The sequence below is a fragment of the Xenopus laevis genome, chromosome 1L (assembly GCF_017654675.1).
Source record: "Xenopus laevis strain J_2021 chromosome 1L, Xenopus_laevis_v10.1, whole genome shotgun sequence".
Taxonomy (NCBI): Eukaryota; Metazoa; Chordata; class Amphibia; order Anura; family Pipidae; genus Xenopus; species Xenopus laevis.
This window is the reverse complement of record NC_054371.1, coordinates 173,884,345-173,912,183: the sequence shown is the minus strand read 5'-3', so window position 1 is coordinate 173,912,183 and position 27,839 is coordinate 173,884,345. Positions and strand designations below refer to the sequence as shown.

At 38.5% G+C, this 27,839-nt stretch overlaps 1 protein-coding gene across 3 annotated transcripts in view; it reads right to left on the bottom strand.

The window, feature by feature from the left end:
• Positions 1 to 26,761, bottom strand: part of scarb1.L (scavenger receptor class B member 1 L homeolog) — a 54,031-nt gene extending 27,270 nt beyond the window's left edge. Inside the window, exons 1-3 of one of the 3 annotated variants that reach the window (XM_041567298.1) lie at positions 26,406 to 26,761; positions 2,674 to 2,834; positions 687 to 828 (exon numbers count right to left, since the gene is read on the bottom strand). In XM_041567298.1, the coding sequence (XP_041423232.1) occupies positions 687 to 828; positions 2,674 to 2,834; positions 26,406 to 26,525 (423 nt within the window). In that variant the 5' untranslated portion in view covers positions 26,526 to 26,761. The remainder of the gene's footprint in view (positions 1 to 686; positions 829 to 2,673; positions 2,835 to 26,405) is intronic. The other 2 variants (XM_018262581.2, XM_018262574.2) reach the window with 2 other exon arrangements.
• Positions 26,762 to 27,839: the final 1,078 nt, after the last annotated feature.

The window sequence follows — 27,839 nt, the reverse complement described above, 5'->3', positions numbered from 1 at the left end:
CGCTTGACGTTAGTTGGCATATTGGGTTAAGATCCGCTCATTTGGCGACCTCTTTATTCTTTATAGAATATATAAAGAATATATAAAATATATATATATATATATATATATATATATATATATATATATATATATATATTCTTTATAGAATATATAAGGAAAAACTAGAGCATACTTTCCCTATTAAAGGGGTTGCTGACCTCTCATTTAACTTTTAGTACGATGTAGAGAGTGATAGAGTGATAGAGAAGTTGCAATTGGACTTATTTTTTATATTTTGTGGTTTTTAAGTTATTGAGCTTTTTATTTGGCAGCTCCATGCATTGATTTGAAAATAGACTGGAAGATGAATAGGAGAGGGTCTGAATGTCAAGATAAGTACAAAAAGTAGCGATACAAATACATTTGTAGCTTTGTAGAGTCAGAAGAAACAATAATTAAAAAATAAAATAAAGACTTATTTATAAGTTGCTTAGAATTTGCCATTCTATAAAATACTAAAAATAACCTTAAAGGTGAACCACCCCTTTAAGTTACCAAAACCATACCCCAGGAATATGTTTGTATTATTCCTTGCTCCATGGAGCACTTTATAATGTTTAAAGGCTCATTGTTAAAAAATAAAACTGATCTCCTGAGGAATTCCTGTGCATTAATTATGAGCACATTTACAGGCAAAAACATACCAAAACCAGAATATTTGGCACTACAACATGATCCTCCTCTTTGCCGTTAGACCTCTCAGGATCAAAATGTAAGGTACGAAACTCCACGAATGAAACGGTTCCATTTTCATTAAAGGTGATGTTTTCCTTTTTCTTGTACTCCCTGTAAGGTAACACAGATAGTTCTAAGCTACTGTTCCACCAATTCTATGGATTCTGAAAACTAATACAGCATTTTACATCTATGTCAGTAAATACGGCCCAAAAGCTTAAAGGAGAAGGAAAGCCCCAGGGCGCAAAACCCCTCCCCCCCTCCCGTGTATTGCCCCCCCTCCCTCTGGGCCTACCCCTCCCGCTGGGCAAATGCCCCTAACTTGTTACTCACCCCTCTGCACAGGTCCTGTCCACGGAGTTCACAGTCGCCATCTTCTCCCACGCGCGTCTTCTTCCTGCTCTGACCGGCGTCTTCTGGCGCATGCGCAGTAGGAACAGGTACCGGTACAGCTCTATTGCGCATGCGCCGAATGTCACGAAGTGAAATCGGAAAACTTTGTGACATTCGGCGCATGCGCAATAGAGCTGTACCGGTACCTGATCCTACTGCGCATGCGCCAGAAGACGCCGGTCAGAGCAGGAAGAAGACGCGCGTGGGAGAAGATGGCGACTGTGAACTCCGTGGACAGGACCTGCGCAGAGGGGTGAGTAACAAGTTAGGGGCATTTGCCCAGCGGGAGGGGTAGGCCCGGGGGGAGGAGGGAGGGGGGGCAATACACGGGAGGGGGGGAGGGGTTTTGCGCCCTGGGGCTTTCCTTCTCCTTTAATGGAGAATGGTTCCCAAAACGGTTCTATTTTGCATAATGACATAAAAAACGTAATTCTAAGCAATTTATACTTATACATTAGTTGTAATTTTTCAGTAGCTATAAAGTTATTTGTAAATGTAACTGCCTGGCTCTTCATATTCTCTGAACTGCACGTCTCAACTCTTGAAAAGAGGTAGCAAATGCCAAATGAAAACTCACCTCAGCTTCAATGTTTCAGGGGTCAGAACCAGAGAACAAAAAGAGATATAAATTGCTTTCAACTGCAATTCGATTTAGAAATAACTTCAAAAGACTAAATTTTAATGAATTTGGGTATGGATATAAAAGTTAATGCAAGCAGAGGAAATATCGAAAGGCCAGCATATCTGAACAGTAACCCAAAAATGAAAGTGTTTTAAAGTGATGAAAATATCATGTACTGTTGCCCTGCTTTGATACAACTGATCTTTTTGCTTCAGAAACACTACTTTAGTTCAAATAAACAAGCAGCTGTGTTGAAATGGCGGAAATTGAAAAAAAGCTATATGGCACAGGTTAAATAGTGGATAACAGATAACACTATTATGTTCTACAGAGCTCATCCCCTATCTGCTGTGTAACCTGAGCCTTTTCAATTTAATAGCTGCCCCCATTGCGACACAGCAGCTTGTTTCTGACAGTTATTGTAATAGTCAGAAAACCAACTTTTAACATATCCCTTACAACAGACTGCCATGTTGTAATAAAGCTCCGAGCAGCTGCTGTGCTGGGATTGAGAAATATGTTACATAAATCCAAATGCTACCACTCTGCCCTTTAGACCATTCCCAGCTATTAGTCCCCCTTTCCCAACTGATACGCAACACACTTTGATAACAGAAGGCATCAGAGGATAACAAGAGTATTTGGTGCTCGGTATTTAGACAAATATAGATATTTCCTCAGTAGCAAATATCTTCCCGTCTATGCGCACCATATGAAAAATACTGGATTCGAACCAGAGCATGGATGATTCACCAGCACAGAACCAGCCATTAAGAGCAAATATGAGTCAGTGCAGTAACCCAGATCAACTAAAAATATGACCATTATTTTAACTGCATCTGAGCAATCACAACTAATTGCTGATTGGCTGCAATGCTATGGATTATGGCACTGGCGCACCTGTGTTAGTAAACCAGGTAAGTTTTATGTTCCCATATTACCTGTACACATAAGGTCCACGTTCTTCTAATAGTGGCTTCTCTCCTAATAACACTTCCTTATGGTTAACAACTTCAAAAACGTAGATGGACATGTAGAATGGAACAGGTAGGTCTCGCCACATCTCATACGCAAACCCACTGGACGGATCAATGCGGACATTCTGCAACAGAGGGGAAAAGTCGGTTAGCAGAAACAATGAACAGTAATCATGCATGGAACAAACGTCAAATGAACATGCTCCCAATAATTTAGCCTCGATAAACATATGTACTATAGACAGATTACTGATGAGCAACTGGGGGCTTCAAGATCTAGTCAAACTACAACTCTAAGCATCCCATGCATGACAGTCCTGTTGTAACAAAAAAGTCTATAAACACGAACAAATGGGATCATTTTGGGTGTCAAAATAAATATATGCAGCAAAGTGACTAAGACGATCTGCTGTGATCTTCAGCAAATTCTTATCTTTACATTGAACTGACCATCTCCCAGCTTTACCTCTTATCAAATATCTTAATATCTCAAGGTAACCAAACTTTTGCTAACAACTCATAGGGCCAATACCACCATAATTCAGCTCTAAAATGGGGAAGGACGAATGGACTGTGCATTGCTAAGCTTTTGGCCACACAAATAATCTTTTATATCTGGCTGTGAAATAGAATTTCCTTGTGTGGCATGCCTATTTACAGAAACCTCAACAGGTCATATTACAGAGATTCCAGTGATCTTTAGAACATGTGCAAAATTAATTTAAAATAATTACACTATGAACAAAACCTATTATGAATATATATATATGAATTCCTCACGCTTTCTGCTGACCTCTGCAGCAAGGAGTGGCACTTAAGAGAATAAACTTTGAAGGATGGTTTGGATAAGGAAAGTAAAAAAACAACGTAGGTACATTCATATTATGAGTAAAATATATCCATTGTTACAGAACATGCAAAATACACAATAACATGCAAATTAAATTGTTTAAAAGGGGTACGTGGAAGGCAACTGTAATGCCTCTACCTACTGAACACTGTCTAAAATAATTATTATGCCAATCAGGCAATTATGTTTGATTGTAGAGAATAGGGGGACAGGTGAAAGGTGGAGCAGGGAATGTAGGGAATAAGACAAAATAAATATATTCAGCAAAGATCAGCAGTTATTTATGGAAGTGAAATATATTTTCATTGGTTTTCTGTTGCTCTGTACCAAGGCACAAGGCATTTTAAAATGATTGTGTAAGATTCCAAAACTTCTAAAATGAACAATTACAAAAAAGTGCATCTTCCAGGAGAATTATTTATTCGCTAATTCATTTTTATTTAAAATTGGGTTCATAGAATCTACACAAAAATGAACAGCTGGAACATCTGAAGGAAAGAAGATATTTATAATAAGATGTTTTAAGAATAAAAATTTAATAAACAGGAATGTGTACATTTACTTCTTAAACAAACTTCACAACCATGAAACATTTGACAGTCTTCTGTAAGGCTAATGTGTAATTAACAAGTCTCAGCTACAACGCCTACCCTGGGGCTACACAGGGGAATCTCAACTACCAGGCAGAGAAGAAACTAGACTCCCTGTCAGCAGATTCATGGTGCTGGGTGGTGTTGCTATAACAAGAACTGAAGGTAGTTGGAGTAAGTTTACAGGGTGTGGAAAAGATAATTCCTTATAAATAGTCACATCTCTCAACTGAACGGTTACAGTTCCCAACAAGAACTGTGTCAATGCTTAATCCCTTGTGTTGTGTAAGGGTAAGGCCACACGAGGAGATTCGGGGAGATTTTGTTGTCTGGCGACTAATCGCCTCGTCTTTTGCGCGGCTATCTCCCCAAACTGCCTCGGCGTTTTTCCCCATAGGCAAGAATGAAAAAGTCGCCTGCGCTAATGCAGATGCGGCGATGCGTTTTCAATAGTCGCCAAAGTTGCCTACTTTGGGCGACTATTGAAAACGCATCGCCGCAGCCCCTGTAGCCCCCCGCCCCAGTTCCGATGCCTATGTTACAGTCCACCTGAATCTTTATTATGGTCGACACCCTGAAACTATATCCCAGGGTCTTGTGTACAATCATGAGCAATTTTAAAAATCATTCACCAAATGTTGCAAAAAGTAGTAGACTCCTGAGCATGCCTTAAATGTACACAGACATTAGGACTGTTTCTTGCTGGCTGATAAAATTGCTCAGTGCAACAGAACATGAAATTGACAAAACCAAAGCTGTAAGTGGACAAACTATCAGTCTTGCACTGTGACAACTATGCTTTACTAGAGCAGCATCTTGTTCAGTAAATCTAGTGAGAGTGACCCAAACTTTGTCCCTTTATCTTTGTTTGAATTGGTTATTTCCTCATCCTCCAATGTTATTTGCTCAACATTTCTTCTAAATGTTAAGGGCAGTGACACACGCCAAGATTCAGGGAGATTAGTCACCCAGCAACAAATCTCCTCTTGTTCGGGAGACTAATCTCCACAAACTGCCTTCCAGCCGGCAGGAATGTAAATCGCCGGCGGGATGGCACTCGGATCACTTTGTTTCCAAAGTCGTCCGAAGTTGCCTCACGAGGAAACTTCCGGCGACATCAGCATCCACTAGCCAATCGGCCTTTCTGGCTCCATGTCTTAAGGCAACTAAAAGAGAAAAGTGGCAGACAAAAACTGCCAAAATATCCCAGTGTTCCATAACAGTGTTCCAAAATTTAATTAATTTTTGGGGGAATAAATGTTTTTATTTCAATAGTATTACGTAAGAAAAGAATATCAAATATCTACTTTATACTGTAAGTCACAGCTTATTAAACATTTTTTAAAAATGTCAAGAATACTTTTTACTAAGGAGGGATTGGTTATCTTCTACGTAGGTTTCAACATTAAAATGAGAGAGAAAAAATGATTTAAAGCTTTGCTATCAACAGTTCTATGCTATAAACTGTGGCTTTGTGGAGGGTCATGGAGTTACATAACTTGGATAACGAAAATACCCATATGACATGCATCTATAAGGAAGGGACAATGTAATGATATGGCAAGGCTGAAGGAGATGTAAGCCTATACATACAGCCACAGAATTTATCATCTGCTGAAAAGATAAGTACAATTCAAGGGGACATTAAGACATGATTTAGAGTTTAAACAAATGCACCACCACTGCCACACAGCAGACTTTATCATTAGGAAAAATGTGCTTTAATTTTACAAGGAAAAAGGCTTCCAATTTCTGACAGAAAAGAGGGGCATATGGCATAGTAAGTTAGTACAATATGTGAGCAGGAGGAGACAGGTGCAACAAAAGATGTTTAAAAAGCATAAGCTTATTATGAAAAGTGTGATTACAGAAGAAGAAAAAACAGATGGTAACAGCTTTCCTTATAAAGAAGCAATGGTGCCCATCAGCAAACCATGCATTCAATAAGTGTGCAGCACATATTTCCATGTATTTCCATTTCACATACACACAATATATATCTATATACACATGTGACAATAGTGGATTCAGTAAGCACATATTATAACCAACTAGGGGTGCACTTAATCTACTATTTTGGGATTCAGCCAAATCCCAAAGCTTCCATGAAGAATTCGGCCGAATCCCAAACAGAATCCAAACCCTAGTTTGCATAAGCATTTAGGTTAAAAAGAACTGCAAGCACAGCAGGAGAAATAAAAATGCAATTTCCTTGTTTGTGTGATGTCACATGATTTTAAGAATTCAGTTTGGCCAGGCACTTTAATTTGGCTGAATCCGAATCATGCTGAAAAAGGACAAATGCTAGGCAAATCCTGGATTTGGTGTATCCCTATAACAAACAAGCACAAGTTACATGCATATATTTTAAAGCAGTGGTCCCCAAACGGTGGGGCTTGCATCCCTGGATAGTCCTATATAGGAAGAGGGGGAGCTCAGCTTCAAGGCAAGTTATGGTGAGATTTGGGGTAAAACACTTATTTATTGTAAAATATATTCTTGGAACTATGGCCGACACTGATCAAAGGTTGAAACTCCAAGGGGAGCTTATTATGAAAACATTCACTGCCTACAAATTTGCATTGATGATAAGCAGCTATTTCATAACTGTTCTTTCCACACAAATACTCACTTAACCGCAGAGCAGTGCACTTCCCCATCTCAGTTCATAATGGGCAGCACGTATGTTGAGATTGTGGGTTTTGATCCCCATGGTTCTGCCGGAGAGGATAGTTTGTTCACAATTAACCTTTAAAGGAAAATGTCCTAAATCTCCCAAAACAGGAGCTGGGCAACTGTGCCATCAAACATCATTTCTAATTCTATAAGCACATTTGATGAAAACCAGGTGAACCCTACCAGTGACACATGATTCTATCACCAACATATACATTTTTTTGCCAAGCCTGTGCTTAATCACTTGCATGCTTTCAATTTAGCAAATTCTATTAAGATACTTCCTATCCCTTGAGACAAAAAAAACAGTTCACACCACAATAAGGGTTTTGTTTTCTGCAGAAGTCTAAAAAAAAAAAAAAGATGTGCAACTGCAAATATGGTAATAATGCACATAAATATAATTGCATGGCGTGTTTTTGTAACGCTCAACCTTTATACTAGTGCACCATGTGATGATGACTCAATTCCATTACATTCTGTTTGGAAGATAAGTTATCAAATAATTTCTTGCTGTACAGTAATGTGCAGAATAGAACGGATTTATATTAAACAGATATATATCTGTTTAACAGGTTTAAAATTGTATGTGCAATAGACACTGGTTAATATGAACTGAACCCACCCAAGGTGTGCAAATGGAAAGTTAAAGACAGACATGCCTTTGAATAAGAGCTCTGACAACTAAAATCAAAGGACACAGTATTGCAGCTGCAAGAAAGCATCAGAAGTCTATCGGACTGCATTAGTCATAAGAATAAATAGCACACACTCAGTGACCCTTCCAGGCAGCAGTTCTGCAGGATAGGTGCGACACCCCTGGTGATTGGTTCTGCTCCATTAAGGATGTTGCAAATCTGAAAAAGCGGATTCAAGGGATCAAAGAGAACAGATTTTATGTAGTTTAACTATTGTGATCAGACTTCCCATATAATGTGCTGCAATGCAAGACTGTATAGAAAAACAGTAGATTCCATTCACTTCCACTTGCTACAGATTCCTTCACTAACAGAATTAGAGGCATGTGAAACAGCTCAAACAAGTTAATCATCAAATTAAAGGGGCTATCCAGTCTGTGAAAACAATCAAAACTTGCTTTGAAAAAAGTAGCACTATGAGATAAGGGCTCTGACTGCTTTATTTTATATTTTATATTTTTCTTTTATATTTCTGCAACTAAGAATAGCTTTCTGCCATTCTGTAACCACTGCTTTGAAAATGTGCTCACAATTTATTCAAATAAAGATGCAGTATTAAAGAATAGAATCAGACATTATGCCAGTTGCCTGCAGATCACTCATGAAGGAGAACTAAACCCAAAAATGTATATGGCTAGAAATGCCTATTTTATATACTGAACTTATTTCACAAGCCTGAAGGTTCAGCATCTATATGGTAGTAATGATCCAGGCTTCAATGAGCTCACTTTCTTCAGAAGCAAATCTTAGGGGTTGTTCCAAACCAGCAAGCAGCAAATAAGGTTTGTCTGTCATAGAAGCTGAAGTTGGTCCCTAAACTCAGGTAACTGACAGCAATACAGAGCACTTGCAGTGAATAATCAGAAAATAATATGGGAAGCTACTGGGGCATCTTTAGAGGCACAGATTTTCACTGCTATATATGGGTTATGGTGGCTTTGGCCCAAAACTTAAGATACTGACATCAGAAAATAACTTTTTTTATTATCTATCATAACATTGTCTTTGAATGTTATTTTTCCATAAAAGTAATTGCCTGATGCTTTTAATTTACCTTTCTTACTACCCTGTTCCTTTATGAGGGGGCTGCCATATTTGTGCAGCAGTAGTACATTAGTATTAGAGTATCTAACTAACGGGTTAAGAAGGGAAGAAGTTCTCCTTTAAATCTCATCATTCCCTTTAAAGGAACGGTAAATGGCTAACTAAAAGCTAACACACACACACACACACACGTATGCAGAGATAAAGAAGCTTTCTCTGTCCTCAGTTCCACCCATTAACCCTGTGAATTTTGCAGAGTCAGTGACTTGACAATCTTACAAAGTGCAATATTCAGCAGGAGTGTCTGGTTTTCCTTTCGTAAGTATTCAGCTAGCACAAGCTTTTCTAAGTTCAGGAGCATTATTTGCCAATATTTAAACAAGAAATAAAGGTATCCTTTATATTTGGTATACAGGTATGGGATCTATAATCTATAATGCTTGAGACCTGGGGTTTTCCAGATAAAGGGCCTTTCAGAGCTTTCTAGCTAATGGGTAATACAAAGGGTTGTGTATGCCTTTAACCCAATTTGATTTTCACCCTGCACGTGATCAAGAATGCTTGAGACCTGGGGTTTTCCAGATAAAGGGCCTTTCAGAGCTTTCAAGCTAATGGGTAATACAAAGGGTTGTGTATGCCTTTAAACCAATTTGATTTTCACCTTGCACTAGCAAAATTATTTGTGATTCTGTTTATATTAGTAAACTACTGTGTAGGTATGGGGGGGGGGGAGAGCAAGCTGATCCAGGTGCATTAAGATGCTGAAATCACCAGAAGACTGAGTTGTCACCTTTGAGTAGCTTAAAAAAGTGCCTATTTTCATGGGGGAAAAGTTGTCATTTAAACTGCTTATAATCATAAGATCTTTGAACTATTCCCTTTTCTTGTGTAATGAGCCATGCTCACAGAAATCAGTCTGACCGCAGTTGGTTGTTCCAGCCTGGTAATAAGCCTATCGATGTGCCTATCATCATGTAAGCCATCAACTCACGGGAAGTGACAAGAAATTGTTTGCTGGAGTTTACGGGCAGCATTTCCATGGCTCATATCAAGCAACTAATGGTGGGCAAATATCGTTTTAATCACTGCTCCGTTTGACAAACAACACAACATTCATTCATCGGAAAACCATAACATAAATGTTATGAATGCAGGCTTGATCATTGAGCAAACCCAATGAGCAAAAACCACCAAGTATGTTTGTGCAGCAGTGATATGATAATATGAACATACACAAAAATGAATGACATCAGTGTGCATATAGTGCATGTCAGAAACTCAACAGTGGTTACAATGATCAAGTTTCACATTTGGGAATGAAGTTATAGAGGGCTGGCAAGGTCCTGCGGCAAAACCTGGGTGCTGCAAAAGGCTACGGAGGAAGAACACCAGCAGCACACAAGCACTGCCCAAAGCCAATCCACATTTATATTTAAATCAATAGGTATCTTGAGATGATCCACAAACATTAGGAGATATCATATCCAATGTTTCCACTAGTCATTTCTGAATCACAGGAAAGGATTGGGCCATACCAGAAAGTGGTCAGAAACTAACCCACTATATTTAAATCCACAGTTGAGGTAGAGGCTGGTCAGATCCCAACATATTTTGGTTGGTTAATCTGGTTGTGCTTTAGAACCCCAGGAACTAGCTTCAGAATTTCATGAAATACAAAACTTTAAAAAAAACACACACCAAATTGGTGGCTGGGGTTTGCCGACTGCAGACTTATAAAGGTCTGGATTTCTAAATTGTGCACCCTTAGGTCAGGAGGTCCCCATATCCACATCCACCCTCAAAAAGAATTTGCATGCAAGTTTCCGACCGTCTGGTGCAGAGCGCTGGGGATTTAGTGATTGGAAGATTCCACAAGCTATAAAATCTCCTGCACATCCCCAGTGTTCTGGCACAATTTAAACAAATGTAAAATCCTGCTGCCCTAGGCCAGAGTTTTGTTAGCATTCCAATAAATCCGGGACTGTGTCGGACCAGACACGAACTTGTGCGACTGAAAGATGTTCATACAACTCTAAGCAGATATTTTACTTTTAACCATTATTTTGTTGCACACAGAATGGAATATCATTTACTTATGAAATCCCAGAGAGGCTACTCATTGCAACAACATTTAATTGCAGTTTGGATCACATCCTGAAACTAAAAAAAATGCAATGTCTAGAATTGGATTGAATGTTAACCATCCAGGCTAGTGGCTCATGCTTCTCCTGCAATGCACTTTCCCTGAATGGTGCCATGTCTCTTGCACTGTGAGATTAATGTCTAGAAACACATGGAGGGTCTGTCTAAGTCCTAACACAGGACGGTCTAAATATTTTATAGAATTAATGCATAAAAACGACACCAGGTCTAGAAGTAACAATTTATGGGGGAAAAATCAAATGCATTAGATCACTTGATGAAATGTTTAAAACACAACAAAGAACAAAGTAAGATTAAAAAATGGACAATTTCAGAGACTGTTTACTTTGCCTGAAAGAAAGTCAACGCTCAGCAGTGCAGAGAAGCACTCAACCGTTTGAAAGGTAATTGGATGTGACAGAACCATGTCAACAAAGTAGGTCACCCATTATAGAGCTGAAATGTTACTGGGAACAGCAGATGATGGTTATGTATCAATATTCAGCATTTTACATATTCAAATAATATGAAAGCTTTTCACAAAATATACAGACACATGGGAAGATCCTCAGTAGTCTCATGAGTTATCAACAGAGCGGTGCCAAGCTCACACGCAAATAGTAGGTAAAACTTCCTAATGGTCCAGAGGGGCTTGTCTAATATACAGAAAGCATACAAAAGGGTGTATTATATAATCTATATGTGATAGCAGGATGCTGTTAATTGTCTGACAGCAGGTTAAACATCACTGCTAATTTCTATAAAACACCACAGATGAGCATCTAAAAGGAAAGGTCGAGGAAAATGAATTGTCCAGGGTGCACATGTTCAGCATAAAGTGTGGTTCACCTTCAAGTTAACTTTTAGTAATGGTTAATTCTAAGCAATTTTTCTATTATTATTATTTTATTTTTTTTATATATAGTTTAATTATTTATCTTTTTCTGCCGACTCTTTCCAGCTTTAAAATGGGGGTCACTGACCCCATTTAAAAACAAATGCTCTGTCAGGCTACAAATGTATTGTACTTGCTACTTTTATTACTCATCTTTCTACTCAGGCCTCTCCTACACATATTTCTAAATTGCCATAGCAACCATGCGTTCATTTGAATAAGTGACTGGAATATGAATAGAAGATGGCCTGAATAGAAAACGGAGTAATAAAAATAACAACAACAATACATTATAGCTTGGCAGAGCATTTGTTTTTTTAAGATGGGGTCAATGACGCCCATTTGAAAGCTGGAAATGGTCAGAAGAAAAAAGCAAATAATTAAAAAACAATAAAGAAGACCCATTAAAAAGTTGCTTAGAATTGGCCATTTTATAATATACTTAAAGTCAACATAAAGGAGAATCACCCCTTCAATGAAACTCAGGGATTCTGTTCTGCAGGGTCGAAGATCAGAAATATATCAACTTACCGTATGTATCATTTAGAGCAGTTTAGAAAGACATAAGAAGGTGAAAAATGAAACTTTAAAAACTTCATTATTCACAATATAAAATAGAAAGCTATTGGAAAAAAGTCTTAATTTCTGCAGAACTGAAAAAAAATGTGTTGAATGGTAAACAACCCATTTAATGTTTTTTTTGCTGGAGATCTGCAATTACACAGATGGAGTATAAGATGCTTTGCCGTTGAAGATGCTCAAATTACATTCTGCTTAAGGATACGAACACTAGGTCAAAAATATGTCATGCTTTAAACGACTAACTAAAGTCTACCTAAGAAAAAAAAAAATCCCATTAAAATTATTATTATGGTTTTGATTTAGTAGGCAGTCTGTTTCAAAGATTTTACTTTATTTTTAATAGCAGAGAGAATGCACCTTCTCTTTTATTGACACACCCACGATTCTTTACATTAAAAAAAAGCCTGTACATTCTTAAAGGGATACGGACACTAAAAAAAACTAGTCTTCAAAATATCAATGTACATAACCTATAGGTCATGTTGATGGTGTTTTCAAGTAACTCTTACTTGAAGTTCCTAAACCGGAGTGTTTTGCCAATCGGATTGTCTCTTATCAATCTGCCAGTTACAATTTCTAATACTAACGGACTAGTGCTACACAAACATGGCAGCCGCCTCAAGCAGCATGGGGGAAATCAGATAGGTAATGAAAAAGCATTGGGTAAATGCTATGGTAATATTATAAATAGCATACAAAGACAATGATATGACCTATGTAAAAAAAAAAAAAAGTTAATTTCTGGTGTCAGTATCTCTTTAAAGAAGCAATTTACAATGTAAAGAGGTCAGAAGAGGTAGCCTACTAATTTTACAAGCTACCAGCTTACAGACCCATGTATTGCACTTAAACCACAGCCTGTCCAATCAATATCTGGTCAGCAATTGGCCAGATATCTATTGGGCTGGTCTTAAAATATGGTGGCTTAGCTTTAGACGACTTTAGAAGACTCAAGGTGACATTCATTTTACATGGAATTAATAACTGTAAATTCCAGGACTAGAGAAATTTACATTTTTGGTGGCATCCTGGTGAAAACAGATGTACATTCGAAACACATACACATACTATGCAGAAAAGGCCCCAATATTCTACTGCACATAATAAATGTAAACCCAAAGCAGTTGTTTGCATTACCATGGACGCTAGAGAATGATGTTATTTTTAGGCATTCAAAGCAAACAGTTTAGGAGGAGATGTCAGATAAGAAGTCATATAAAGTAATAGTGCAGTTGCAGTGTATGTCACTACTAAGACCAATGAGCAATGATTCACAGGCAAATGGCTTGAGATATTGCTGTGCAATAGGTGCAAAGCTATGAAGTTTGGTAGTCTGGAGTAAAATATGTCAGAAAGGAGACTTTTATGGTTTTCTGCTTACTATTACAGGTATGGGACCTGTTATCCAGAATGCTCAGGACCTGGGATAACAGATCTTTCTGTAATTTGGATCTTCACACCTTAACTACTAGAAAATTATTTAAACATTACATAAACCCAAAAGGCTGGTTTTGCTTCCAATTAGGATTCATTATATCTTGCTTTGGATCAAGTACAAGCTACTGTTTTATTAATGCAGAGAAAAGGGAAATTATTTTTAAAAATTTTGAATATTTGGATAAAATGGAGTCTATGGGAGATGGCCTTTCCATAATTCTGAACTTTCTGGAAATTAGGTTTCCGGATAACGGATCCCAGACCTGTACCTTTTATTTCTGCAGTGGTACCTTAAAAATGCTGCTGTGGATTTTTGATCTATATTAGTTAGGAATCTCCATAATACTATAGCTATTACAGGTATGGGATTTCCCTATAGCTATTTTGCCAACTTGGGAGACATAAGGCTATGCAAATGAGCCATTTTTTTGCCTAAATATTGTATATTATTATTGTTTCATATATTTTTCAATTATCCGAAATGTAATGTAATTGCCTCTATTTTTTTTAATTTACATATTAGGAACAATCACATTAGGATGCAATCACACTGAAGATTCAAGCAGATTTACATTAGGTTGCCTTGAACCCAAAGACATGGGGAAGAAAAGGTTAATGAATCTGCTAGACATTAAAGGGGTTGTTCACCTTCAAACAACTAGTTGTTTCAAATAGATCACCAGATATTACGACTTTTTCCAATTTCTTTCTATTTTCTGTGTCTCAGTTTTTCGAATATTGAAGTGTAAAGTCTAATTTTTCACCTTTTACAGCAGCTCTGGGAGGGTGGGTCGCCGACCCTGTAAACTATTTAGCCGATACATTTCTTGTCTTTGTCCCTGCGGAGTAGAATTCCTGGGTTTCATTACAGGCAGCTGTTAGAATTGATACAATAGCTGCTAATATTCCAGAGATGCTGCTGAGAAATGTATCAACTAAATGTTGCAAAACTGTAACAGTTTAGAGTCTGCACCTGAATTACTGAGCTGCCAGACTCAAACACTAGAGACAGGAAAATTCAAATGTAAACTTAGATTTTGGAAAAACAGTAAAAAATAAATAATGGACAGTAATTGAAAAAAGTCTTTATTTCTGGGGAACAATCTAAAAACAACAACAACTGAAAAAAAGTTTAGAAGGAGAACAACCCCTTTAATGCAAATTAAATTTGATGGCAGTGAAAGGGTTGGATGCAATTTTTAACTGAAGAATCGGTATACAAATGCACACAAAAGTAGCTATTTATATACACAAGCAGAGTTAGGGCGAGAGGATTTGCACACAGCAGGATTAGAAGAGATGAGTGTTGCTTTAAGCTGCTGAGAGTAGTGTGATCTCAAAACCACCTGTCTGCTCCTCCTCACAAACCAGTTTTTATAATTATTCAAAGGTGATGACGCTGAATCTCACCACTATGGTGTGATCGCCCAAAGGAATCTTTTAATTTTAATGGATGAAATCATTAGGGTTTGGGTAGTAACTAAGAAAACTTGTTTCACCAGCCTCCCTGTACACAAAACCTGCAGGATAGATATAAGCAGATGCTATTTGTCCTTGGTTAATGAGATTGTTTGTCTTACACATTTCCTTTTCCAAGAATTACAGTTCTTGCACAACACTTAGAAAAGCCCCAGAGACTTAAAAGAAGAGATGTCCTGAAATAAACGGCTGGTTTGTATAATTTCCCCACTTATTCAAACACTCATTTTAGCTACACCAGCTTAAAAACATAATAAGCAGGTTTTGGGGCAAGTGTTTAACAGGTTAACTTGCACACAGAGATAAATCAGACTGTTACATCCGTAGATTAAGCTGGCCATAGACATGCAGAATATTAGGCTATATCGGACAAACAAACGTCCATGCCTACCTTCCGACCTGCAACTAACCATTCAGATTAATAAAAAGTAGTAAAGAGAACAAATCCCAAGATGCTCGGGCCGTTAATTGACAGACAATCGTACGAAAGTTATGAGCGACAAATAGTAGTGACAGTCATTCATCGTCAGATAGGCAAATACATGCAGAGATATTATCGTTAGCCGATATAAATCTTTAAACCTGTCTGATCGACTGAATGACCAATTGCCATGGTAAGAAAAATATCTTAATTTCGCACAATAGTATCTTTGCGTCTATGGCAAGCTTTACTGTAATTAGGAGTTACCCTATAACAGAAAAAAAAAAAACAACTGAAAAGGCAAAAACTATTTGTACAAATCTTAAAGGGGTTGTTTACCTTTCAATCAACTTTTAGAATGATGCAGAGAATGCTATTCTGAGACAATTTGTAGTTGGTCTTCATTTATTATAAGGGGTTTTTGAACTATTTAGCTTTTATTTCCGCAACGGTTTGCTAAGATCCAAACGGAAGGCAGTCGTTTGAAAGAGACACAGGAATATGAATACAACAAAATTGTAGCCAGAAAGAGCAATAGTTTATTGGCTGCTGGGGTCAGTGGCCCCTAGGGTTGCTACCAGTCCGGTTTCGACCCAGACAGCCTGGTTTTTTGAAGTGCAAATTAGGAAAACCGGGCAGGATTTCCTATGATTGACATGACTCAGCCCCCAATACATTGTGGCCCCACCCCCTTCCCAGAGTTCTACTGCACAGAAGGTGGCAACCCTAGTGACCCCATTTGAAAGTTGTAAAAAGAGTCCGAAGAGGAAGGCAAATACAAAAACTATAAAAAAAATAAGTAATAAAGACCAATTGAAAATGTGCCGATTCTATAGCATAGGAAGGTGAACCATCCCTTTAAAATAGTGGGGTTCTGTATGAATGAAATATTCCTATTTTAGGAAATTACACTCTTTTCTGGATAAACTTTGAGGGGGTTATTTATTAGGGTTTAGGTTTTTTTCCACAAAATTTTTGGAAAAAAAAAAAAAACTAGAATTTTTCAAGATTTATTATACCCAAACCCTGAAAATAGCTTGAATCCGAAAATATACCATTGATTATTTAAATTTTTCTGGTTTCGTAACTCGAACTCGCAGAGTCAAGTTTTTTCTTAAATAAGAAACCATTCGAGTTGTGAGTTCATTCGAGTTATAGAAAAAAAAACTAACAGTTGACCTATGATAGGTAACTACCTGAATATATTACTCTTTTTAGTCTGCTCTTCCAGTTTTTGTAGCAACAAGAGGAAAACACCTCCTTACCAGAGCTAAGCTAAGGCAAATGGATCTGCATGTGTCTGCTAAACTGTCCTTTGCTCAAGAGACTTCATAATAGAGGTAACTAATTCTAAAATCTGTTTACTTAAAAAAAACATTGGATGTCATTAGCCTGTAAAAGAGGTCCTGAAAAAACATTATATAGTAGTAAGTATACTTTTGCTGTATGTATATGAGGTGCCGCAGCTGCTCCATGGAATTTCTAACAAGCAATCTGATATTCTTGGTGCACTACTCTTGGGTACCATGTGAGCTGGGATGAAAAAAGATAGATGGGGCCATGCTGGGAGGTGTCTATATAGAGATTCGTGCTAAATACACATTTCTTAATGGAAGCTGTATAGGAATTTCCACGTTATCAAGCTGTATGAAGGATGTTTGCTCAAAATGGTTGTAGAGATTCCCTTTAATGATGCTTTTGTATTCCTCTGAAAGCATAGTGAATTCATGCAGATGTCAATTTAGAAGAACAGACCAAACACTACTATGTAGTGGGGCTTGAAGCTAAACTTTTTTTATTTATTTATTTTTTGTTCTATGTGTTATCCTTGATCTTTTGGGTGAACGAAAGGTGTTCAGGGCCAAATTGTCTAAACAGGGTCATGAGCCTCTAACCACACCCCTGCCCACCCAAAACATTCCAAAAATATTTCTACATGTTTTTCTATTTTTCTGAAATCAACCATTTTTGTCCCTTAATATTCATCCTACAATAACAGTTTTACAAGGATAAGTGAAGTATAAAAGACTCGTTATTTTGTTGGTAACGGACTACCTGCACCTCTGTAGAAAAAAAAAAAAACATCCTCCAAGTATCAGTTCTAACCAACTCCTGTCTATAAGCAAGCGTGCTATCATATAACTTGGGACGTTCTATTGAAAAATGAAAAGTCTCCTACTCTTTCAAGCCAAGTGAGGAGTTTTCTCTTATCATTTAATATGAAAAATACAGACCAACAAGGATCACCCTGGAAAATTAAAAAAGAAATGCCTGGGTCCTTGCAAATCATACCAGTATATGAGCACAAAAGCATCTAGCATTCACAGAGCATAATGAATTATTCAAACACAGGGTTTATGTACGGAGGTTCTGACGAGGCTCCAATGTGAGATCACACTCATATTTTCCTGAGTGGTGGATGTTTTCGTTTGAATGTATATATGGAGAAAAGCAGTAATCAATCATATTTAAAGGAACCATCTCATTCAAAGGTAACACACATGCACCCAGCATTGATTGAATATTCCTGATTTGCACTGGTGCTCCGTCACAGGCAACCACAGGGTTAACCAATATATTGGGATAGCAAATCACGGAAAACAGCAAAGAGCAGAATACCTGCTATTCAATCTTTATTGTGGAATGCACAATAAAGATTGAATAGCAGGTATTCTGCTCTTTGCTGTTTTCCGTGATTTGCTATCCCAATGTATTGAAGTTAAAGGAACCATCTGCAGACTAAACATTTCCTACATTAGTCTTCTTTCTGCAGACACATATATGCTCTATGCTTACCGCCAGTAAACTTAGATCGCCTTTTCCGCATTTGTGAGCAAATGAATATTTGCTGATGTGTAAGGAACACAAGTAGTAGAGAGTAGTAGAGAGTTTGGCCATGTTAGACATAGTTCAGAAAAAGAGAACAGTGTTGCATAATACATTTAGCAACAGTTGAGAAGCAAGTATGGCGGAGCTCATCCTAGTGTGCGGCGTTCCCCTGCCAATCGCAGCCATCGTGAGACTTTGGTTCCTCCTCCCGAATACTGCAAATTTGCACAAAGTGATTCTCGCTTGTATTGCTGACCGTTCCGTAAGGAAAAGGCTGGATAATATCAATCCGGCTTTATTATATCACACAGTGTGAAAGCATAATAACAGTGGGTGTGCAGTTATGAAAACCTATGTGGTTCGTCCCTGTATAGTCGGCACTTCCTCAGGGTTCAGCGCTACAAGCGAGTATCATTTTGTGCAAATTTGCATAAAACATTTGCCTGATGAAGATTACAATATTTAAATCCCAAAAGCCTGCATCTTTTACACAATTCAGTTTATTGGTATAACATTACCACAGAAAGCACCCTTTTTAGGTTTCATGAGTAATTTTATAAAAACAATAGGAAAAAAGTCTATTGGGTGTTTCTATCACACGGCAAGACAAAAAGGGAAATACTTTTCAGATTGTATTATATCATTATGGTTTATTGTGCATCCATTTGCTAAGGAGCAGATTTGTGAATTTAGAGCTTAAAGGAGAACTAAACCCTAAAAATGAATATGGCCAAAAATGCCATATTTTATATACTGAACTTATTGCACCAGCCTAAAGTTTCAGCTTCTCAATGGCAGCAATGATCAAGGACTTCAGACTTGTCACAGGGGCAGGGCCGCCAGACCACGCCACACTTACTTGATTAGCCGGCCCCCCATCTGACTTCGGGAAGGCATGGACGTTTAAGGGACCCTAGCCACCAATTTAGGCAACCAATTTTTTTTTCTCATGTGGGGTCCTAGCCACCAATATTTTTTAATGGGGGGGCCTGGCCACAAATGTTTTTTTTATGGGGGGCCCTGACCACCAATATTTTTTTTGTTTTTTCACTGTGTGGTGGGGGCGGACCTGTAGGTGGGGCTTTTTTGTCGTATGGGGCCCTGAGATATCTGATGGCGGTCCTGCACAGGGGGTCACCATCTTGGAAAGTGTCTGCGACAATCACATGCTCAGTGGGCTCTGAGCAGCTTTTGAGAAGTTAAGCTTAGGGGTAATCACAAATTATTAAGCAGAAAATTAGGTTGCTCTGTAATATAAGATGATGCTGCAGGGGTGATTCAAAACATAATGTACAACATGTCGAGCCTACTCTTTAGTTAAGCTTTACTTCTCCTTTTATTAATAATAAAAAAAAACCAAAACTCACCCATGTCCTATTCATTTTTTAGAACCGTGTTTATCCAATGATGAGTGCTAACTTTACCCATTGATAAATACAATTCTAAAAATTCCATAGGAATTAAAACGTTTATTTATTAAACTCGCATTTTTATATCTGCCCTTAAGTGTATAAAAAATTAAAGCACTAAATGTATGAAAAGAATGAAAATAAAGTTCACCACATAAGGAATTTCTCTATTACCTTATACCCATAAATAAATATCTCTAAAAATCATATGCAAGCGATTATGGATCTGGGGAGTTTCTTTTGGTGAACTGGGGGGACTCTGTTTTCACCATTTTAAAACATTCCCCAGTATTCGTTTCATATATGGTTTGAGGTATATTTCTGGGTTGCTGGATGAAAAACAAAAGTCAAAATCAAAAGAAAGATACATAAAAAAACCATGCATACATATTATAAATGATGGCCATGTGTTTCAGTTAAAGGCGGTAGCTGCACATTCATGTAAAAACCATTGTTGGCATCAGTTATTCAACATGTTGTGGTTGTCCCTTTACAGGACCAGTAACATCAAAAAAATGTTTTAAAAATTCATTAGTATACATCAAAAAAAAAAAAAAACACAAAGACAAATTCAACTTTAAAATAACAAAGTCTTTATTAAGAAATAACTTACCGAAACTCCGCTTGCACTCCTCTTCAGAAAGCGATCGGGCAATCCATCGTGCAACGCTCGATTTTTCCTCCCTGCCTACTTTATAGGAGATAGCCAGGGAGGAGAAATCGTCGCCGTGTCATCTTTTCTGAAGAGTGGAGTTTCTGTAAATAATTTTTAATAAAGGCTTTGCGATTTTAAAGTTTCATTTGTTTTTGAGGTTTTTTTCGATGTATACTAACAATTTTTTAAAAAAATTTTTTTTGATGTTACTGGTCCTTTAATGAATATTTTATAAGGAGCTGCAGCGCCAGTATGTAAACTAGTGACTTTGCAGGAATATAAAGAGTAAGAGATTTTTTTAAAAAAAGAAAGGTTCTGAGCAGAGGCCACCTCCACCCCCTAAGTCAGAGTTTATGAAAGAATTTAGTGCAGGACACAAAGGGATGATGGGACCATGGGCTGAAAGAAAGTACAAAGCACAGAGGTAAAGTTACAGTGTCCAAGCCAAATGCACCATGCATTCACCCAGGCTCCCTAAAGCCAGGATCTTGCTGCGCTTACACAACACAGTCCACTGCCAACCAAAAGAGCTGATGTGGCACCATTTGAAGTGATGCATCACAAGCAGTATATGAGAACTATCATGCATATTTCTCTGGCACTGCTCTAGTGAGAGGCACACTTTTTAACTACAAAACTGGATTAGGCAGTTTAGGTATCATAATTCAACATCATTTCACAGCAGTTCTGATGCAATACATTACCTGTAGCTACCATAGACAGCAGGCTCTGTAAATCCCCATTAAAACAACAGGGATGAAATCGGATTTGTTTTCCCTCATGAGTATGCAGTTCTTTGCATTTAAACATATCGAAACACCCGTGGAGTGTGTGGGCTCTACTTATGGTACAAAATCCACTAAAAAAGACAGAATACCGAACCGAATCCCGGATTCGGTGCATCCCTAATAAATATGGTTCAGGCTACACAGGTCTGGTGGCACTTCTTTTGCTTGACATTGCATGCCTTAACATAGCCATACAGTACATTCTACCGAGTAGGGTGTGTGTCCCAGTTGTGTGATGCCCTAGCTCTACAAACTAAAGCAGGTGACAGAAAGTACTAAGTATAGTTTTATTAAAACATGGCTTTAGCGATGTGTGGAGCAGCTACTGCTAGAATATCATATGAAAATGTACACACACATTTTAAATAAAAATAACTCAAAAGAATAAATAAAATGTACTCACAAATAAAAAATTAATAAAGTCATATCTCCTCAGGTCCCTTCTTGTTGCTTTGCAGTAAATGTAGATAAGGTGTGCTTCAAAAGCGGATTAAGCTCTTTGCAGCCCCGGGTGCACGCCGTACCCCCTGCCAGGGCAAAGTATACATGTAGTAAATAAAGCAGCAGCACTCCAGTATTTTTGAAAATTTGTAAACCTTTACTCAAATGCCATAGGCAACGTTTCGTGAATGGCTTGACAAAGGGCCTGCGTAGCCCGAAACGTTGCCTATGGCATTTAAGTAAAGGTTTACAAATTTTCAAAAATACCGGAGTGCTGCTGCTTTATTTACTACTTCTTGTTGCTTTGCATTCCAAATAGCACTTCCCAGGGTGACATGTCACATGACAAATATAACGATGCTGGAGACATTATGGGGGAAGTTTACCGACAACGCCCAGCTAATGTGGTTCCTGTCACGTGACGCTGATGTAATGTCATAGGGTACAAAACAAGTCAGCTTTATGGGTTAGTAAACATCTCCCACCAGGTAAACCTTTTTCTATTGCTACTTGCACCGGGGTATAAAACAAAAGGGCACATAACTGCCTAATGGCAAGTGCGACAGACAAATATTATCCCCTATGGGATTATTCCTATTTTTTATCTTTAGATTTGACTCACTCTGTTTCATACAGCAATATTCTAGCAATGATTTAATTAACTGATCCCTGACCCTGATTGCCGCTTAAAAAGGATCATATACAGAACAATTATAGACTTTAAAAACAAAACAAATTGCCTGCATTATTAAAAGATCCAATAAAAAATATTTTACTGGATAATCTTGCACAAAAGTATGCTTAAGCATTAGGTCTACAATTTACATGACTAATCATATAAAAGCCACTCTCACAGACAGTATTTATGTCATAGAATGGGTGCTCCTCAAAAACCATAAATAAAAAAAACTTATTACAATGTATTTAATATATATATTATAGCCACAAGATTCCAGTCACAACCCATTACACAAAACTGAAATGTCTGTAATCTGGACTTTTCCCATAATTTGTATCACTGTTCCTTAAAGGGCACCTGTCACCCAAAGTGTGTGAGCTACATCCGCACTCCAGTTGGGGAAAACTTTTCTTTATTAAAATAGCCCCTGTGAGCTTGAGGCCGTAACGGGAGTGAGTTCGTAGTGTGGGTGGCCATTTGTGTCAAAAAAATTGACACCACAGTGGTCACTCGTTATGCATGATTGTATGCAACATCATTATGTGCATGTGTGCCATACACCTTGTATGACCCATGAAATGGGGCTTCAACTCAACAGGTTATTCACTTGGCTAAAGTTGTCGGTATGTAGCTCTGCCCCCCCCTGAAAAATGGTGGAATTTCTACCATCTTTGGAAGAAGAATCGCAAACATGGGAATACCTTGAGCAACGTAAGCATCTCCCTATCCGAAAACAAATTTAATAATTTATAAAATATTCAGTCTTGAGGGAGTTCATCTTGGAAAATATGTTTTCTAAATAGAAAGCTGAGGAGGATTGTGATATAACCCACAGGTACAAGAGTCTAGTAGACTTGTGTTATTTTGGACTCTGAAACACAGCTGCGTAAGATAATCTTTAGACCTGTTTATGAGAGTGATTAATCCCTCAGCACAAAAACTATTATTTATCTAGAATTTACCAAACTAGTTCGTACGGACAGAAATTGTCAGTTGAAATTTGCTGTGATTGTATAAGCAGTTGCAATTTTGCAATACAATTGGTCTTAGGGAACTTTCTTTTTAGCCAAGTTTACAAAAAAAACTTCAGGGGGTTCAGGAGAGTGACCTCAAATGACAGTTTTCAGTTGTTTTTTTACACCACCTTACAAAGTGACACAATTATAAAAACAAGAGTCAAGTAATGTTTTCTTTTACTGCAGTTTTAGATCATTCTGATAAGATACAACCCACTTCAAAGTAATAAATCATATACTACCAGTTAAAATGGAAGAGATGGCTATATAACCCATTACTAAAGATGGCCAAAGATACCATTGTATGAAACAAAGGTTCGGATTATTTTTGGACAGTGTGTCCTGACATTTTTCGTACCATGGCGATCAATCATTCAGTTGATTGGACAGGTTAAAAGATTTATATTGTCTACCGATATCGTCTATCTCTGCATGTATCTGACTATATAAATAGGAGACTGTCAATACTATTTGTCGGACATAACTTTCATACGATTGCGGTCTGTCAATTAATGGCCCGAGCATTGTGTGATTTGTTCTTTTTAATACTTTATATTTATCCAAATGGTTAGTTGCAGGTCATAAGATTGGCACGGACGATGGTTCTTCTGACATAGGCTAATAATCTGCAAGTCTATGGCCATCTTATGGCTCAATGTTCTGTTAGACAGACATGACATTGCAAGTGAAAACTTGCAAGTGAAAACCAAAGAAAGGAATACCAGCTAAAGTGGGTAATTTTAAGAATGGAAAGTAAGGTCTTTGTAAGCATGTATATAGCAACATAACTGTATACACTTTTAGAAATAAATTAAATATCCTTTTTACTGAAGTGCATCCGGCCATGCCATCTGTAATTTACTATAATGCGAATCCTCCTAAAATGTAAGGCACAGATGAATTTCAGCTTGAAAAACATGCAGATGCACATTTTTTAGATCAATAACGACTGGTTCAAATATAGCCAGTGACAGGGGCCACAACCAGGTTCCACCATTTTTCTACCGGCGGTGAAACCGCTACATGCCACGAGTCTAACTGTAACATACAGGGATAAGCCAATAGGCAATAGGGCACAATCTATGATCTTAAGAGGACAGCCAGATCACAGATAATCCATGGGTAAAATGTCATTAGTTAATGCCTCAAGAAACATACAAGACTAATATCACGAATGCCAACAGGATTTATTTTTTTATTTATTTTTTTATGGCCAATAGTTTGTGCGGAGTCTGTTCTTGTGCAAGCCCAAAAAGATGACTTCGCTACACTGCTGCGTTGACATCACATAGGACATTTAAACACAAAGGCACATGGGGTGGATACCTGATGCTTCGGTGTTTAGACTTTTAGTAGTTCAAGGAAACAATTGCCCTGCAATGTCAATTGGATGAAAGTGCTACTGTCTGACACACGACTGTTGCTCGGAATCATGGCACTCTGCACTTCCAACTGACAGTTGCTTTGTTTATTAGACATGGGGATATTAAAGGAGACTTGGGGGCACATTTACTATGGGTCGAATATCGAGGGTTAATTAACCCTCGATATTCGACCATCAAAGTAAAATCCTTCAACTTCGAATATCGAAGTCGAAGGATTTACCGCATTTTGTCCAATCGAACGATTGAAGGAAAAATCTATTTGAAATCGATTCGAAAAAGAAAGATTCAAAGGATTCTAATCCATCGATCGAAACGATTTTCCTCCGACCACAAATTGCTAGGAAAGCCTATGGGGAAGGTTCCCATAGGCTAACATTGGTGCTCGGTAGGTTTTAGGTGGCGAAGTAGGAAGTCGAAGTTTTTTTTAAAGAGACAGTACTTCGACAATCAAATGGTCGAATAGTCGAACGTTTTTTAGTTCGAAACGTTCGATTCAAAGTCGTAGTCGAAGTAGCCAATTCGATGGTCGAAGTAGCCAATCCTTCACTCGAGCTAAGTAAATGTGCCCCTTGGTGTTGTCCCTTGGACTAATAAATGTTTTAGGTTCCAAATTGCCCAAAACAGTACCATTGTATATTCAAATAAACAATAGCCCAATAGGCTTCTTAATTATTTGTGTGGCTGTAGTAGGGAATTGAACTGCAAGCTCCACTGGAGCAGGAACCGATATCTATGATAACATACTCGCATAAAATATTAGCTTAGTATTAAATTAAATGTAACATAAGGACAATTTTTAGCATTATTTCTCCTCAAACTGTTACTGTTAGGTCTCCTCCTATCAACAGGTCCTGAAACAAGGGTGAATGAAGAACAGATCGAATTTAGGCTGAATGTTCCCTTTTTTCCTGTGAATAACTGCCCTCAAATTAAAGCATCATTTTTCTATATCAGTAACTTTATTAGAAATGTAGAGGCAAAGTTAAATAATTCCCACAGCACTGATCCTGCATGTCGGGAGAGCCACTTTATACAATTATACAAGTTCCATAGTAGCTCTGCCCTACCCACTATACAATAAGCATTTTGTGCATCCAATGAATTGACAAAGCATAATGAGGAAGAGGCAGTACTGCATGGTATCAGCAATGCCATACAATGCCTCGGGTAAGCGAGGCAAATGAAAATAACCTATACAGTTTGGACAAGGATGTTCAATCCGTGGCTGAAACGTAATGGGGGATGCTGGGAATTGTAGTTCAGATGCAGTTGGGAGTTTGGAAATGCATGGCTAGGAACTAATCCTTAGCTTTCCCAAATATGATCAATCCCCTGTCCCAAGAATGAGATGAGTACTGTAATGAGGAGAAGGGTAATAATGATAACTACTGGGGGGGGATAACTTTAAAACAAGGCAGAATTGAGTAAAGACGAGTGTGAGTGACAGATGCAACATATTGTCAGAGACTGCTGCTGTCACTCTTTCACCCTCATCCCTACAGCTGCCTCGCACCTATAAAATAAAGTAGTTGTAGAAGTAGTAGAAAGAGAGCCTGCGGCAGTGCGATGCGATTGCTAGGGAAGCGGCACAGTACTGTTGCACACCTGAGTCGTGCTGGTTAGTACAGACTACGTGCAACTATACCTGCGACACAAGAGCAGCCCACAGGGGGTTCTTACCTTCTCTACTTGCTGATCCATCATTATAGGTACCAGGAACACCAGGACAGTACCAACTACCACAAAGACGACCCCCAGAACTCCCAACACTATCGACTTCGTATTGGCCACTCCTGCCATTGCGCTGACCGGCTGCTGTCAGAGTCGAAGCGAGATGTAAACAGAGAGAACTGGTGCAAATAAGGACTCCCCTCTCTGTTGTAGCCCAGCTCCCAGCCCGGGAGACATCCTCTCAGCGAGTTTTATTGTGAGGGGCAGGTAAAGGGCCCGCCCCACGCGGTATCTCACTCGCTGTTAGGGCACTCTACCGCTCTCACACCACTCCGGCTCCCAGCGCAGCAATGGTGAGTGGAAAAGCCACACCCATTAGGGGCGGGCGCTGTCAGTCCTCAGGCACGGGATAGGTAGTTGTGCGCGGAGTGCTTACGCTTAACTCTTTCTCTGGCAGCATTGTTTGTACTTCTTGGCGCTGCGCTGCCCTCATATCCATATGTGTTTTCCGGGCATATTTGGATTTTTAGGGCTGCCTCATCCTTGTTCAGCAATCACCAGGAGGGTGGCGTCTATACTAAGAACCAGCCAATCAGATTTTAGACAAAAATAAGAGCGTGAAAGCGCTTCAGTAGCAGCAGCAATAGTGCGGACTGTTAGGCGCTATGAGGGCAAGTATTATAGGGCCACGTGGTGATAGTGTTACCCAGCATGCACTGCTTTATGTGTTGGTTAAGTTTACGCCACGGCTGGAAGTTATATTCATAATGATGAGCCCTGTTTTGTCCCATCCCTAATGCTAGCTATGGCTGAAAAGCTGTTTAGGGCAGAGCTAGATAATCTGGGAACACACACACACACACACACACACAGGAGATAATGTTGGCATTTGGCTGCCTCCCAGGAGTGTGGTGAGCAGGGAGATGTATTGCTTATCCACAGTGAGCATTTGCACTCAACTTAGTTTAATATCTTGCCAAAAAAACAGACATTCAGCCACAAGCGACAGTTTTTTTGCCTCCCCTGGTAAAGTGCAGCCTGAGACAAGGTTCTCTCCACGGTCAATTAGAAAAAATACAGCTGCGGCACCTCTTTGTTGCAAAAGTGAGAAGTTGAATTTATTAGGTCAGACACTCCCAACTGTCCTGTTTTCTGCAGGACAGTCCTGATTTTGACAGCTCAGCCCGCAGTCCCAGGTTTCTAACTGAAATGTCCTGACTTTCTCTTTGATCTCCTGCACTGATGCCTGAAAAAGATAGAAAGTTTCTGAAACTTAAAGGGGAACTCCGGCTTCCAAACCAAAATTTGATAAAGACACAGAAACCCCTAATATACCCATCACAGTTACCTGTTTCTTCAAAAAGTATGAATAAATGCTATTTCTATGCTGAAGTCCAGCTGTTTAACAGTTCTTCTCTTTCTGCATCATTTGAAATCCTGGCA